Source organism: Nerophis ophidion, linkage group LG23, assembly GCF_033978795.1.
Source record: "Nerophis ophidion isolate RoL-2023_Sa linkage group LG23, RoL_Noph_v1.0, whole genome shotgun sequence".
Taxonomy (NCBI): Eukaryota; Metazoa; Chordata; class Actinopteri; order Syngnathiformes; family Syngnathidae; genus Nerophis; species Nerophis ophidion.
The window spans coordinates 30,606,036-30,621,038 of NC_084633.1; the positions used below are offsets into that span (position 1 = coordinate 30,606,036).

Here is a 15,003-nt window from a genome sequence, read left to right on the forward strand (position 1 = left end):
TATTTTTAGCAGCAGTTTATGCAACAGCTGGCATATCTGCTTCAGCAACATATGTTTTGGGTTACAGAAAAAAAAAAAGAATGTTGTTCTTATGGGATAAATGTGTCTTACCCTGTAGTAGGCCAGCTGGAAGGCGATTTGAATGAATGCATCAGGGCTAACCCGAAGCTTCTTTATGTGGCCTTTACCAAAGTCTCTGAAGGGGAAGACATGGCAGTCAACATCATTGGCCAGTGCCTGGGCAACAGCAAGGGAGTTGCTCACTTGGGCATGAACCTTTGGACCAGACAGATATGGAAGACAGACTTAAGGCTTGCAATACTTACTTTATTTATAAAGCCCTTTAAAACAACCAACGTGGAAAAACAAAGGGCTGGACACCACAAACAAGTACAAATATAGAATATAAAATAACAAAATTAAGGTTGATTTAAATACATTTTATGCATATCCTCTGTTCTAGAAATTATTTAATTCAATTAGAAAAACACAGTGAACAAAAATTCATTTGTGGTTTTTAATAAACTATCACTTAATCTCTCAAAAACAAACTATATCCTCTTCGGGAGAAGGGGACTGGAAAAAAAACATACACAGAGAAGTTAGCGGGACGTTTATAAATAGAGTGAATGCACACAAGGTCTTAGGGGTAAGATAGACACTCTACTGACCTGGAAACCACATGTGAAAGCAGTACAATCTAAACTGCCTAAGTGTGTCTCAATTTTGTGGAAAATACAAAAATTACTAAATCAAAATTCACATAGAACGATTTACTTAGCTCTTTATTTGCCACATTTACAGTATTGCACTGAAGTTTGGGGGCACACCTAATGGGACACTATTGAACCGCAATTTAAGCTCCAGAAAAAGGCAATTATGATTATACATTATGCACCATATAGAGCTCATACCAATGATTTGTTCATAATGAGTAATTTTCTCAAACTAAACTAAAAGAATGTTGTACATCAGAATGTACGCAACTAAAATGTCTTTTTACTTGTTGACTTTTTTCATATTGTCAGCAAGTGCGTAGTTATTTGCAGGTTCGACTCATTTGTAAGTCTAATACAGTAGCCTTCAAGTTATGTTCATGGCCTCACAAAGGGCTCTACCGGCAAATATACAGTCTGTTTTCACTCAGATGGTCCACATGAACTCAGGGGTGTCCTGAACTTCAAACATAACATAGTAAATTCTACATTAAAGGCTATCTATAGCGGGGTTAAAACTGTCTTGTAGCCTAAGAGTTCGATACAAATGTGTTGGGAAACTATCAAAAACATGACTAGTTGTTTGGACTATCTCTACTGTGGGAGACAGGTGCAAAATAACTCACTGTGGAATAAGGGACATAAGACACCAGACTAGGCTTCAGAAGACGAAAGGTACCCAGGCAAGATGGAGCTAATCTCATTAACACTCAATTAAATCCATATTGGTGTATGTATACCGTACTGACTTCTCATTATCATCTATTATCATAGGTTATACCTGTTCTGAAATTGTCATGTATCCATCAAATCTGCTGTTGAAACTTGGACTATATAACCAACATATATAACCAACATATAAGTTGATTGTAAATTAGGGGCAGGACATAAGCATTCTTGCTTTTTTCCTGTATGCCTTTTTGGTGGGTGCCGTTGCATGTCTGTCAAATTACAAAGACTGATGAAGTGTTGCTATATGTGTCTGTCTGCCGGAATAAAATAAATAAATAAATAAATAATTCATTAATATAGAAAATGACAACCCACTTTTCATAAACAGTATGACACACATTTCACACTTCCAGCTCTGAGTCTGCCTCAAGGATATTGAAGCAGTAGTAAATATTTATGTATTACGAAATGATAAGTAAGATTTACAGTGTGCAAAAAAGTAAATAAAGTTGTGTCTGTGTACATCTGCACTAGACTTGGATAATCATGCAACATAAGCACTGTATGATGAAGCTGGTTTGTGTCATCTGTCTGTACTTATTATACCAATGTGCATGCGTGTGCTTGGACTTACCGAAAAGGAAATTTAGGACTTGACAAAGCACCTATTAAATCAGCAATTATTGTTGCTTTGGTTCAGCCCAACAACTTTTTATGTGTGTATCGCACGTCTCGTACATAGCCTATGACGGCATTGGATCCTTTACAAGAATGTTGTTTGGCCTTCAAATCAACAGTGACAAATAGGTGTGTAACAGTACACAAAAATTTCGGTTCGGTACGTACCTCGGTCAAGAGGTCACGGTTCAGTTCATTTTTGGTACAGTAAGAAAAAAACAAAATATACATTTTTTTATTATTTAACAAATTTGCTAAATCTTCCACCAAAAATATTTTTCTTAGTGGAATATTTGATGTGAAGTAAGAGGAAACTTGGATAGGTCAATAATTCATAACATTGATTTTGATTCATTATTATGTTTTGAGCTATGACAGTTTGAAAGAAAAAAAAAACAGCTTTGTTTTATTAGTCAACGTTGCAACTTTTTCTAAATTACATTTAGCCTTTAAGCTTTTTTATTTTACTTTTGTTTATGTTTTTGTTTATTTTAATAGTATTCTTAGAATGTGCCGTGGGGCTTTAAAACATTAGCTGTCGGCCGCAAATGGCCTCCGGGGGACACTTTTGACACCCCTGCAATAGATAATAAAAAATTTAACCTGATTAATCTATGGGTAAAAAGCAGAGCCTGGCGACGCATGCGCGTTTATCATAACTCTCTCGCTCTCTCTGTCTCTGCCCCGCCCTCACAAATGTTAACGCTGCGTGCACCACTTTTTTTTTTTGTTTTTAACCCCTTCTTAACCCTGAAAGTACATTGAAAATACACGCAACCATAACTTAAAATGCCGGACATCCGAGGCATTTAAGAAACTCCACCTGGACAGTCCCGCAAGGAGGACATATCCCGTGAAAAGAGGAGGTGTGGTCGATGTTGTAAGCCCAATACCAATGGGCGCAATTTGCAAAATGCGCAACCGTATTTTGCAAATTTAATGTCAAATCAAAGTCAAATCAAATCAAATCAAATGTTTATTGGATTCATCACTACACAGTGTACATCCCGGACTAAACTACTGACTACTGACAACATGCGGTGCGCTGCTTATATGTCCGTGTCGTTCGGTTCACCTCCGAACCGAACCCGAGTACCGAAACGGTTCAATACAAATACACGTACCGTTACACCCCTGGTGACAAACAAACCAGTACACGCCACACATTCAACAGTGTCAAACAAGCCACTACCCGCCGCACATTCAATAGTGACGAACAAGCAACTACACGCTGCACATTCAACTGTGGGTTTACCTCGGCAGGGCAAGGCAAGTTTATTTATAGAGCAATATCATAGACATTATTATTGTTGTGAGGTTTATATGCAGCTGGGACAGGCTCCAGCACCCCGAGAGGGACAAGGGGTGGGAAATAGACGGATGAATATTAAATAATCAATCACATATTATTGGGATGCGACTTCAGTGCGAACTCTACCGCGCTCTGGTCGCATAATGGCGAATAATGATGACGCTTAAACCTACTCAGTGGCCTAGTGGGTAGAGTGTCCGCCCTGAGATGGGTAGGTTGTGAGTTCAAACCCCGGCCGAGTCATACCAAAGACTTTAAAAATGGGACCCAATACCTCCCTGCTTGGCACTCAGCATCAAGGGTTGAATTGGGGGTTAAATCACCAAAAATGACTCCCGGGCGCGGCCACCGCTGCTGCTCAATGCACCCCTCACCTCCCGAGGGGTGAACAAGAAGATGGGTCAAATGCAGAGGACAAATTTCACTACACCTAGTGTGTTTGTGAGACAATTATTGGTACTTTAACTTAACTTGTGATTCACCAAAATAGACAGATACCAAATAAATAGTTGACAAATTAGCAGCAACAGGCAAATATAGTGTTTTAAGAACTCAAGTCAATCCATGTTCCACCAGTGATCTTCAACACGCTCTTCAGAGCAGACATTGAGGCAAATGTCCCCAAAACTGCGTAAGACGTCCTCTTTCATAATCTTCTCCGCGGTTCAGAAAGAATAGACTTTGTTTGCACGGAATCCTGAAATTGCCATAAATGCGCTAGTGTTGAGACGACTAGAATTAAAGCATGTTTACTGGCTCCACCTTGCTAAGGTAACAGTGAAAACTCATATTCCAGGATATTTATATTGTATATTTCTGCAATTTTTTAAAAATAAATAAATAAAATGCGTGTTCCTACTCTCGGAAACAAACGCGAGTGTGTCTTCTAATCATGGCGGACTTGGTAACAGACAACGAAGATTATAATTGGACCAATGAGGATTTACAGCTTTTTGAACCTGAATATACGGTTCATGCCGGCTTGTAGAAGCCAGCATGACCGTAGGGTGAAACAATGGAGCAGACAGAAGCCGAGAGAGTGAGGTTGAACAACTGGTTGAAATAAAGATTACTAAATGGTGTACTATGTTACGTTGTTTGAATGCTTAAGCTGCCGCCCCCGCGACCTGACCTTGGATAAGTGGAAGAAGATGGATGGATGGAGAAAGACTTCCACTTTCAAGGGCTTCAACAATTAGTTTCCTCAGTTCCCAAAACGTTTGAGTGTTTTTAAAAGAAAAGGTGATGTAACACAGTGGTGAACATGCCCTTTCCCAACTACTTTGGCACGTGTTGCAGCCAAAACATTTAATTTTGGCTAAGTTAATTACGATTTGCAAAAAAGAATAAAGTTTATGAGTTTGAACATCAAATATCTTGTCTTTGTAGTGCATTCAACTGAATATGGGTTGAAAAGGATTTGCAAATCATTGTATTCAGTTCATATTTACATCTAACACAATTTTCCAACTCATATGGAAACGGGGTTTGTACATCTAACACAATTTCCCAACGCATATGGAAACGTGGTTTGTAAATAAATAAATAGAAAAAATGTGTTTTCCTACTCTCAGAAAACAATGCGAGTGTGTCTTCTAATCATGGCGGACTTGGTAACAGACAACGAAGATTATAATTGGACCAATGAGGATTCACAGGTTTTTGAACCTGAATATACAGAGGATGAACTGCTACTTTTAGAAGCCAGCATGAACATAGGGTGAAATGATGGAGCAGACAGAAGCCGAGAGAGTGCAGTTGAACAACTGGTTAAACTAAAGATTACTAAATGGTGTACTATGTTAAGTTGTTTGAGTGTGCTTATTATTGTCAAGTTCTTCAGGTTTTTTCATAGCCGTGCCCAAACTTGAAAGGGCCAGTTGGATACAGGAAGGACACAAAGGGCCAACTCAATCCTCTTTCCTTGTGATTTATTGATGTTTGATTTGAAGCAATCAAATAAACTGGGTTTTCGGTGTAAATGAATGGATGAATAGAATGAATAATCGGTAGTTAAATAGTAGAATAGTTGAATTGTAGAATAGTAGAATAGCAGAATAGGTTGATAACCTTAACCAAACAGAAAAAAAACACAAATACTTGAAGACTTTAAACAGCAAAATCAAAATAATAGCACTTTCTGAAACATGGATTGATAAAGACAGAGGTATCGACTTCTCCATTGACGGGTATGAGTTGTATCACAGCAGTAGAAAAAACAAGAAGGGAGGAGGTGTGGCCCTGTTTGTTGACTGCGACTTGAAAAGTAGACCGAATGTGTGACAGTGGTAATCGCCGATTTATTTGAATGTGTAACTGTGGAGATAGACATAGAAAAGAAGAGAAATTTTATTGTTACGTGTTTATATAGGACACCTGGGTCTAAGGTAGAAGCATTTAATGATAGTCTGGAAGAATTACTGCGTAAGGTAAAGGAAAAGAAAACATTCGTCATGTGTGGCGACTATAACATTGAGCTGCTAAGCTCACCCAGAAATAAATCAACAAGAGACTTCTTGGATGTGGTATATAGTAGAGGGCTTTATCCATTGATCACCAAACCCAGTAGAATAGCGACAAATTGTGCAACATTAATTGATCACATCTTTATAAATTACATAGAAAATAATATAAAAAGTGGATTAGTAATTAATGATATAAGTGACCACTTACCTGTGTTTCTTACTTATGACTGTCAATTGTATAGAAAGAGGGAGGAGAAAACCCATAGGTATACAAGGAAAAGGACTGAAGAGGCAATAAATACATTTAGGAAGGACTTATTTGAAGCAGAGTGGAATGAGGTGTATGTGGGAGAGGCAAATGCTGCATATGAGGCTTTTCTTAATATATATTTATTATTGTGTGAAATGCATTGTCCGAATGTATGGAAACAAAGAGACAGCGACAATAAAAAGCCTGGGATTATAATGGGACTACAAAATGCTTGTAAAAAGAAAAACAAACTTTATAGAGACTTTATAAAAGTAAGAACAAAGGATGCTGAGTCAAAATATAAGGTTTACAAAAACAAATTGATAATAATGAGACAAGCTAAAAAAGAATATTACAATAACTTACTAGAAAAAATTAAAACAATATTAAAGGAACTTGGAATACTCTGAACAAGGTAATAGGAAAAACATCGGGGCCTACAAACCCACCAAGCTATTTTATCAATAAGGATAATAAGATGATAACAAATATGAAAGAAGTGGCAAATGGATTCAATTCTTTTTTTGTGAATGATGGACCCAAATTGGCAGAGTATTGGAGAACATAAAGATATACAGAGTGGATGGAGAGGGGGAAGCAAAGTGCTACAGTCCATGCTTCTAGGAGATGTTAGTGAAAATGAAATTCTATCGGTAGTAACCAAACTGAAAAATAAGACATTGATGGTATTGACATGATAATTCTAAAAAAGACTATTGACTGTATCATCAAATCTTTATGTTATGTTTTTAATCTCTCTTTTCAAACAGGGACTTTTCCAAATAGAATGAAGGTGGCAAAGGTAATTCCCCTCTATAAAACGGGAGATAAACATATATTTACTAATTACATACCAGTGTCACTGCTGTCACAATTTTCTAAAATAATTGAAAAAATATTTGTAGAAAAATTAGACAGTTTTATTGAGAAGAACATGCTGTTGAGTGAGAGCCAGTATGGATTCCAAACTAATAGATCCACTGCTTCAGCTGTAATGAATGTAATGGAGGATATAGCAACAGCAACTGATAATAGGAAATACACTACCGGGGTGTTTATCGATCTTAAAAAAACATTTGACACTATAGATCATTCTATATTATTGTCCAAGTTGCATTCACTTGGTGTGAGAGGAATAGTTTTAGAATGGCTAAGAAGGTATTTAGATAATAGACAAGAGTTTGTGGATTTTTTGGGTAATACATCTGAACAAATGAGGATTGAATGTGGAATTCCACAAGGTTCGGTTTTGGGACCTAAATTGTTTATCTTGTCTATTAACGATATATGTGAGGAATTAAAGTTATTGAAATTTGTTTTATTTGCGGACGACACCAACTTTTATAGTTCGGGACATGACTTAAAGCGTTATCAATCCTTATTGAACAGGAAATGCTTAAACTTAAGAGATGGTTTGATGTCAACAAATTATCATTAAATGTAAAAAACAAACTAAATGTATGATTTTTGGTAAGAGGAAAAGAGAGGACACCATCAAACTGTCAATCGATGGAATTGATATTGAAAGGGTTTCTGAACTTAGATTTTTAGGAGTGATACTGGATGACGGTCTGACATGGAAATCTCATATTGCACATGTACGAAAAAAGATGTCTAAGAGTATTTTTATGTTAAACAAGGTAAAATATGTGTTAGATTATAGGGCAATGCATATATTGTATTGTGCACTTATATTGCCATATATCAGCTACTGTGTGGAAGTGTGGGGGAACACATATAAGAGTAACATAAAGGCATTGTATCAACTCCAGAAAAGAGCTATAAGGATTATACATAAGGTAGATTACTTAGAACACACTAACATATTTATTAACTCTGGACTATTGAAACCTCAGGAGCTAGTAAAGCTACAGACATGGTGTGTCATGTTTAAGGGTAGAAGTAAAACATTAGCAGCAAATTTACAAAAAATGTTTGTCATCACTTCTGAGAATAAAGAGTATAGAAGAAAAGGTAATTTCAAACAGCAATATTCAAGGACAACTTTAACACTAATGTGTACATCAGTAGTGGGGGTAAAATTGTGGAATTCTCTTTAGAACAAGATAAAAAAAATGTAAAAATATATTACAATTGAAAAAATATATAAAGATAGAACAATAAGATCATATGGACAGCCATAAGTCTTTACATTTTGCTTTTTATTAATTATTTTACTCATTTTTTTGTCTGGTTTTGTATTTGCTCTGTATCATTCCATGAGGTGTATATTATTATTATTATTTTCTCTGTTTGGTTTATACTTTAAGTTTTGCACTTGTGTTTTTCTTTTTTTCTTTTTTTTTTGATTGTTTCATTACATTTGGATATATGTGTCGGTTTAAATGATATTTTGCAGATGATGTGGTCCTGATGGCTTCATCTGACCGGGATCTTCAGCTCTCGCTGGATCGGTTCGCAGCCGAGTGTGAAGCGACCGGAATGAGAATCAGCACCTCCAAGTCCGAGTCCATGGTTCTCGCCCGGAAAAGGGTGGAGTGCCATCTCCGGGTTGGGGAGGAGACCCTGCCCCAAGTGGAGGAGTTCAAGTACCTAGGAGTCTTGTTCACGAGTGAGGGAAGAGTGGATCGTGAGATCGACAGGCGGATCGGTGCGGCGTCTTCAGTAATGCGGACGTTGTACCGATCCGTTGTGGTGAAGAAGGAGCTGAGCCGGAAGGCAAAGCTCTCAATTTACCGGTCGATCTACGTTCCCATCCTCACCTATGGTCATGAGCTTTGGGTCATGACCGAAAGGATAAGATCACGGGTACAAGCGGCCGAAATGAGTTTCCTCCGCCGTGTGGCGGGGCTCTCCCTTAGAGATAGGGTGAGAAGCTCTGCCATCCGGGAGGAACTCAAAGTAAAGCCGCTGCTCCTTCACATCGAGAGGAGCCAGATGAGGTGGTTCGGGCATCTGGTCAGGATGCCACCCGCACGCCTCCCTAGGGAGGTGTTTAGGGCACGTCCAACCGGTAGGATGCCACGGGGAAGACCCAGGACACGTTGGGAAGACTATGTCTCCCGGCTGGCCTGGGAACGCCTCGGGATCCCCCGGGAAGAGCTAGACAAAGTGGCTAGGGAGAGGGAAGTCTGGGTTTCCCTGCTTAGGCTGTTGCCCCCGCGACCCGACCTCGGCTAAGCGGAAGATGATGGATGGATGGATTTAAATGATATTCATGAAGTAAGATAATGTATTATGTCAAAGGGGGCAGGAAATCATAAGATTTTCTTCATCCTGCTCCTTCTCAGGCATTGTTGTGTGAATTTAAATTGTATAATTGAGGTATAACTATGTATTGTTCAAAATGCACATAAATGAATGAGATAAATAAAAAATGAATGAATGAATGAATAAACATACATCATTATAAATGCTTTGCTTTCCATTAAATCAATCCAACCAAAATGAATTTCCACTGATAGTGTTGTGATCCGAAGGTCGGATCATCACCATATTGTTATTTTTGTTCCATTTTTATATCACTCTGCGGTTTGACATGCTTAGTTCCTGTTTTGTTCGTTTCCATGGTCACTCATTAGTTTCAGCGGTTACTCTCGGTTCGGGCACACTTGTCTTTACTAATCACCACCCTTTATAGCCAGCCTGTTCTGTTCACTCATTGTCGGATCTTAATTTGTTCTCATACAACTGCTTATGACTTGTCTCTCACTCTCTATCTTGCTAGCTCTCACGCTGAGCTCTATTTTTATTTTTAGCTTTCATGCTAATAATTATTATTTTTTTCTCTTTGTGCCAGGGGTTTGTGTTTCGGTTAGTTTGACCTAGCTTTCCATGCTATCGCTTTTATTTGCCTTTTCTATTTGTACCAGTGTTTTTGTTCATAGCTCCTTTGTTTAATAAATTCCTTAGTTCTTACCTTTTTGCTGTGTTCTTGCTGACGCATCCACGGAGGACCGAATCCGGCAACAATATGCCACAGAAGTGTAAGAATAAACTTAAACATTTCCAATAATATGAATGAAATACAATTTAAACAATCCATCCTAATTATAAGAATACACTTTAACATCACTGATAACTTTTTAAATTTACTTTCAGTCAACGTAAACAATTTTGTAAACATCAGTAAAACTATCTCCTTTAAACATTTTCCCCAGTGAAATTATTTTCTTTAAACATTCCCCTCAGTCCAAACAAGCACTTCTATCCTTTGGTTTTCTCACCAATTGCGTCTTCTTAGTCCACACAGGAGCTGTCTTCCTTCCTCTTAGCAGCATGTCAAAAAGGGGTGACTGAACAGGTGAACTCAATCAATCTAATCTGTTGGAAGCAGGTGGAGATGTTCAGCCCTCAGCTCTCACTGTTGCCCCTTCAGGCCTGGAGTGTGCTCTAAAACTCAGTGGTGTTTGTGCTCCTCTGTACTTTGACTTGACACCTCCCACTTGACCTCTTGGTTTTTTAAACCAAAGGAGGTCACATCATCTTCTGTTCAGCCAAGTTCACCTTCAGTTTGCGTGATATTGTTCTTGTTCTTCAACTGGTATTAAAACAATGATTCGTCTGACGTCTCTGTGAAGAATGATGGCCGGGATTTTACTTGAGTGCTGCTTTCCCTTCTTTGCAGCAGGTTTTGCAGAAGAGACTGGGTAGCTGGGAAAAGTCCTGATGTGCACATCTCTCACAATGCCCTTGCTGTCAGTGTTTATTTTGGTCACTCTGGCGAGCCGGTATTGTCCCCTTAGGGCGTTCTGGTCAGCCATCCAGATAACATCTCCATTAGCCACATTTCTGTGGGCAGTGTGCCACTTGGATCTCACAAAGAGGTTCAGTCCAGGAAGCTGACTCCACTTCCTCCAGAATCGGTCAACTTCTGTTTGTATGGCCTTCATTCTCTTGTAATGGAAGCCTTCAAACGGGACGGCGTGGCGCAGTGGGAGAGTGGCCGTGCGCAACCCGAGGGTCCCTGGTTCAATCCCCACCTAGTACCAGCCTCGTCACGTCCGTTGTGTCCTGAGCAAGACACTTCACCCTTGCTCCTGATGGGTGCTGGTTAGCGCCTTGCATGGCAGCTCCCTCCATCAGTGTGTGAATGTGTGTGTGAATGGGTAAATGTGGAAGTAGTGTCAAAGCGCTTTGAGTACCTTGAAGGTAGAAAAGCGATATACAAGTACAACCCATTCATTCAAACTCCAAGCTTGCTGGATCTCCTTTGGGTCCAGCCCGTCCAGGCAGAAGTTAATTTGGACTGATGTATTCCACACAGTCCTCCCGACTCTGGGTCCTGGCGTCAATGGGTCTCTCATTGGTTAGGTTGGAGGCTAAATACAAAAAAGTTTGGAACTCACTCCATGTAAAGACACCTTCACCTCCCAGATTGTGCAGGGCCCACTTCACAGTGCGCACCGCCGCCTCTGCAGCTCCGTTTCTGTGAGGTGAGTCTGCGAGGTGGATTTTCCAGCTCCACCCTGTGCCATTCCTCTCAATATTTTACTTTTCCAGCCGATCAAGGAACAAATAGAGCTCTTTAAGGGCAGGTTTTGCACCCACAAAGTTTTTCCCAGGATCTGACCACAGCTTTTTTGGTTGCCCTCTCAGTGCTGAGAATCGCTGGTAGGCCAGCAGGAAGCCTTCAGCTGACTGGTCTCTGACAACATCAGTGTTTATGGCTCTGGATGCCATGCAGCAGAAGACTATTCCCCAGACTTTAAGTTTCACTTTCTTTCTCACCTCATCCTTCACTTCATATAAGGTGCAATAGGTCCACTGTTATGTACTCAAATGAATTAGCTGGCCCACGCTCAGGTGGAAGGTCACTCATGATTTGCTGGGATCTTTTAGCAGTGGCTTGTCTGCATGCAACACAGTTGTCCACAATCTTTGAGCCACTTTACGACCTTTTACCACCTATGCTATCTTCCTCATCCGAAGGAGTGTTCCTGCAATCTCTTCATGGTTGGCATTGTGTGCTTCTTGGGCAAGGAAAGTGGATACCCACGCGTCATACGGTATGATTGGAACTGCTGATTTTTCTTCATTAAAAATCTGACATCTTCCTCCACAGAGCAAAAGTCCAGTCTGTTCCTCTCTGAACACAGCAAGTCTATTCAGTGTGGTGTCCTGAAAGGTTATGCCTTCTTGGGCTGCAAGAAAAAGACCCCTGAGCACATCTTCACACTCGATGGCAGTGAGTACCGCTTGCTTGCACATTTGTGGTGATGTTTCCTGACATTTTAGCTAACTTGAGGCTGAGCGTTTGATCAGCGCTCGCCACTTCCTGACTGCTCTCCTTACCCAGGCAATGACTCTGATCAGCTTGGTCAGGCTGCTGAATTTCTTTATGTCCAGGATTCTTTGTACAACAGAACCAGGAGGTGGTCTTTGGACTTGGATCTTGGACTCTTTTTCACAAGAACTGTGGTAATTACTGACATGAGTCTGTTTTGGAGTTTTTGCTGCAATAGATGGGACATCACTGTGGTTTCTGTTTGCCTGTGCTCTGGTTACCACTGCTGTGAAAAACTTCCTTTGAAGCTTGTCAATGCTCGCTTTGGCATTCGCAGTGACCTCTTTGGCTGACTTTGTCGGCCACTCATCCACAGGGTGTTTTAGAAACTCTGGTCCCTCCTGCCACACAGAATCCTTTTTAAGGTCCTCTGGTGATGCTCCTCTTGTGATGAGATCAGCAATATTCAGGTCTCCTGGAATCCATCTCCAACCTTCAATAGACGTGGACTTCATGATCTCTCCAACTCTGTTTGCGGAGAAGGTCTGATATAAATGATAAATAAATGATAAATGGGTTGTACTTGTACAGCGCTTTTCTACCTTCAAGGTACTCAAAGCGCTTTGACACTACTTCCACATTTACCCATTCACACACACATTCACACACTGATGGAGGGAGCTGCCATGCTAGGCGCTAACCAGCACCCATCAGGAGCAAGGGTGAAGTGTCTTGCTCAGGACACAACGGACGTGACGAGGTTGGTACTAGGTGGGGATTGAACCAGGGACCCTCGGGTTGCGCACGGCCACTCTTCCGCTGCGCCACGTCTTCCATTGCTCTCTCTTTGGATTGCTCCCAGAACAGTTTGACTGTCCAACAGATGGAGCCAACATTCAATTTCCATCCAACTGTGTTTCTCAATATACCTTCTGAGCCGTGTAGCAAAGACAGCACCACAGATTTCAGCTTTCACTGCCTCTCCTTTCTGGTCGATGGGTGTGAGTTTGGCTTTGGACTCTGTCAGTCTGACTTGGATGCCTTCTTCAGTCTCCCATCTGAGGTACACCACAGCTCCATAGCTTCTGTCACTTCCATCAGAGAAGGTTATTCCCCAGGGTTTTCCAATTCGATTGGCTGGTGTGAGGCTTCTGTGGAAGGTGATTTGGCTAAGGCGCGTGTATTACTCACACAGTGAGATGGCTTCTTCTCTCAACTTTCTAGAAAAAGGTTTGTCCCAGGTGTCTCTGGTCAGAGCTTTGCTCCCAGCTGCTTCTTGAAAAGCTTTCCTGACAAGAATGGCACCTTTCTGCTTAGCAGGTGTGACAAGACCTATTGGGTTGTACAGGCTAGCTACCTGGCTAAGCAGTTGTCTTCTTGTCAGTGGATCTGGAGTTTTTTCTCTCACCTCTTCCACCAGGAGATTTTCGCCCATTCTCATCTTTCTTCTTGAGAAATTGATGGAGGTCATGAAGTAGAGTGTCTTTTCCAACGAGGTATCCAACACCAAGGGCTTTGTTTTCATCTTCACTCATCTGATTTGGGAGAATGAGGATCCGGTCTGATGAGGATTTCGGCTCTCTTGGTACGGACTCCCGCCTCCCACTTTGGCCTGATTGGACCCAAGGCTTGAAAAATAACCCGCCTGACTTTAGGATTTCCTCCACTCTTCTTGTGTTTTCCTCCAGCTGTTCCAGGTCATTATGAGATGTCAACGGATCATCAACATACGCGTCCTCTTCCACGATCCTACATTCCTCTTTCAGGTGAGCGAACTTGGGCAGCTTGGCTGTCTCTCTCATGGCGAGTTGTGCGATGCACCCTGCTGATCGATCACCGATGTTGACTCTGGTGATGGCATAATCCTCAATTTCTCCATCCTCAGTGTCTCTCCAGAGGAATCTGTGGCGGTGCATCTCCAGGTCTTCTAGCCACACAGAATTATACATTTTCTTAATGTCACCAAGAGCAGCATGGACTCCTCTTCTGAACCTGAGTAGAACTGCTCGGATGGGATTGAGGACATCAGACCCTTTCAGCAGCAGATCATTCATGCTGCGTCCTTGGAACCTCTGGCTGCTGTTCCATACCAATCACACAGGTGTTGTAACTGAATGCGGGTTTGGCGCCATCAAGAGGCTGAAATACCACACTGGTCTTTGCCAGCCAGCAATGGTCTCTTTGGTCAGTTTCTGTGCCGCTTTCCTTGCCACCATCTCATGGACTTGAGCTGTGTATGCCATTCGCCACTCTGGTTCTTTCTATAACTGCTTCTCTGTTCGCAAAAAAAGTGGCCTGAACTGCACTCCTGTTGTTCGGCAGCGAGGTTGGATCTTCAATCCAGGGATATTTCATGTTCCAGTGTGGTTCGTCACTATGTGCATCTGCTTTGACATAGGTGAGGCCTTTCCTTACGATTTCCAGCTCTTTTTCCTCTTTTAGAGTAATTTCTTTTCCTCCTGGTTGACAGTTGCCGCACCGGCATCCCCCACACTTGGGCTCCAATGCTGTCCCATTTCCACCAGTCTAAGAACTCTCTGCCAGCTGTTGTCATCTTGGTTTCAGCAAATTCCTGATATGTCACTGCTGTAGTTCTCATAGACCGGTCAAAGTATGTTTTGGATCTATGCATAGCCACATCCACTTCTTCAAAGAGGTTTGGATGTGCTCCTCCAACAGTCATTCCTAATGGGTTTTTTCCAAAGGACCAGGTCCCCGATTAC

General features: G+C 41.0%; 1 protein-coding gene across 5 annotated transcripts in view; it reads right to left on the minus strand.

Annotated features, from left to right (window-relative positions):
* Positions 1–15,003, minus strand: part of cpt1a2b (carnitine palmitoyltransferase 1A2b) — a 123,352-nt gene that overhangs the window by 27,661 nt on the left and 80,688 nt on the right. For all 5 annotated transcript variants that reach the window (XM_061884120.1, XM_061884119.1, XM_061884118.1 and 2 more), the window contains exon 14: positions 112–276. In XM_061884120.1, coding sequence (XP_061740104.1) covers positions 112–276 — 165 coding nt within the window. The remainder of the gene's footprint in view (positions 1–111; positions 277–15,003) is intronic.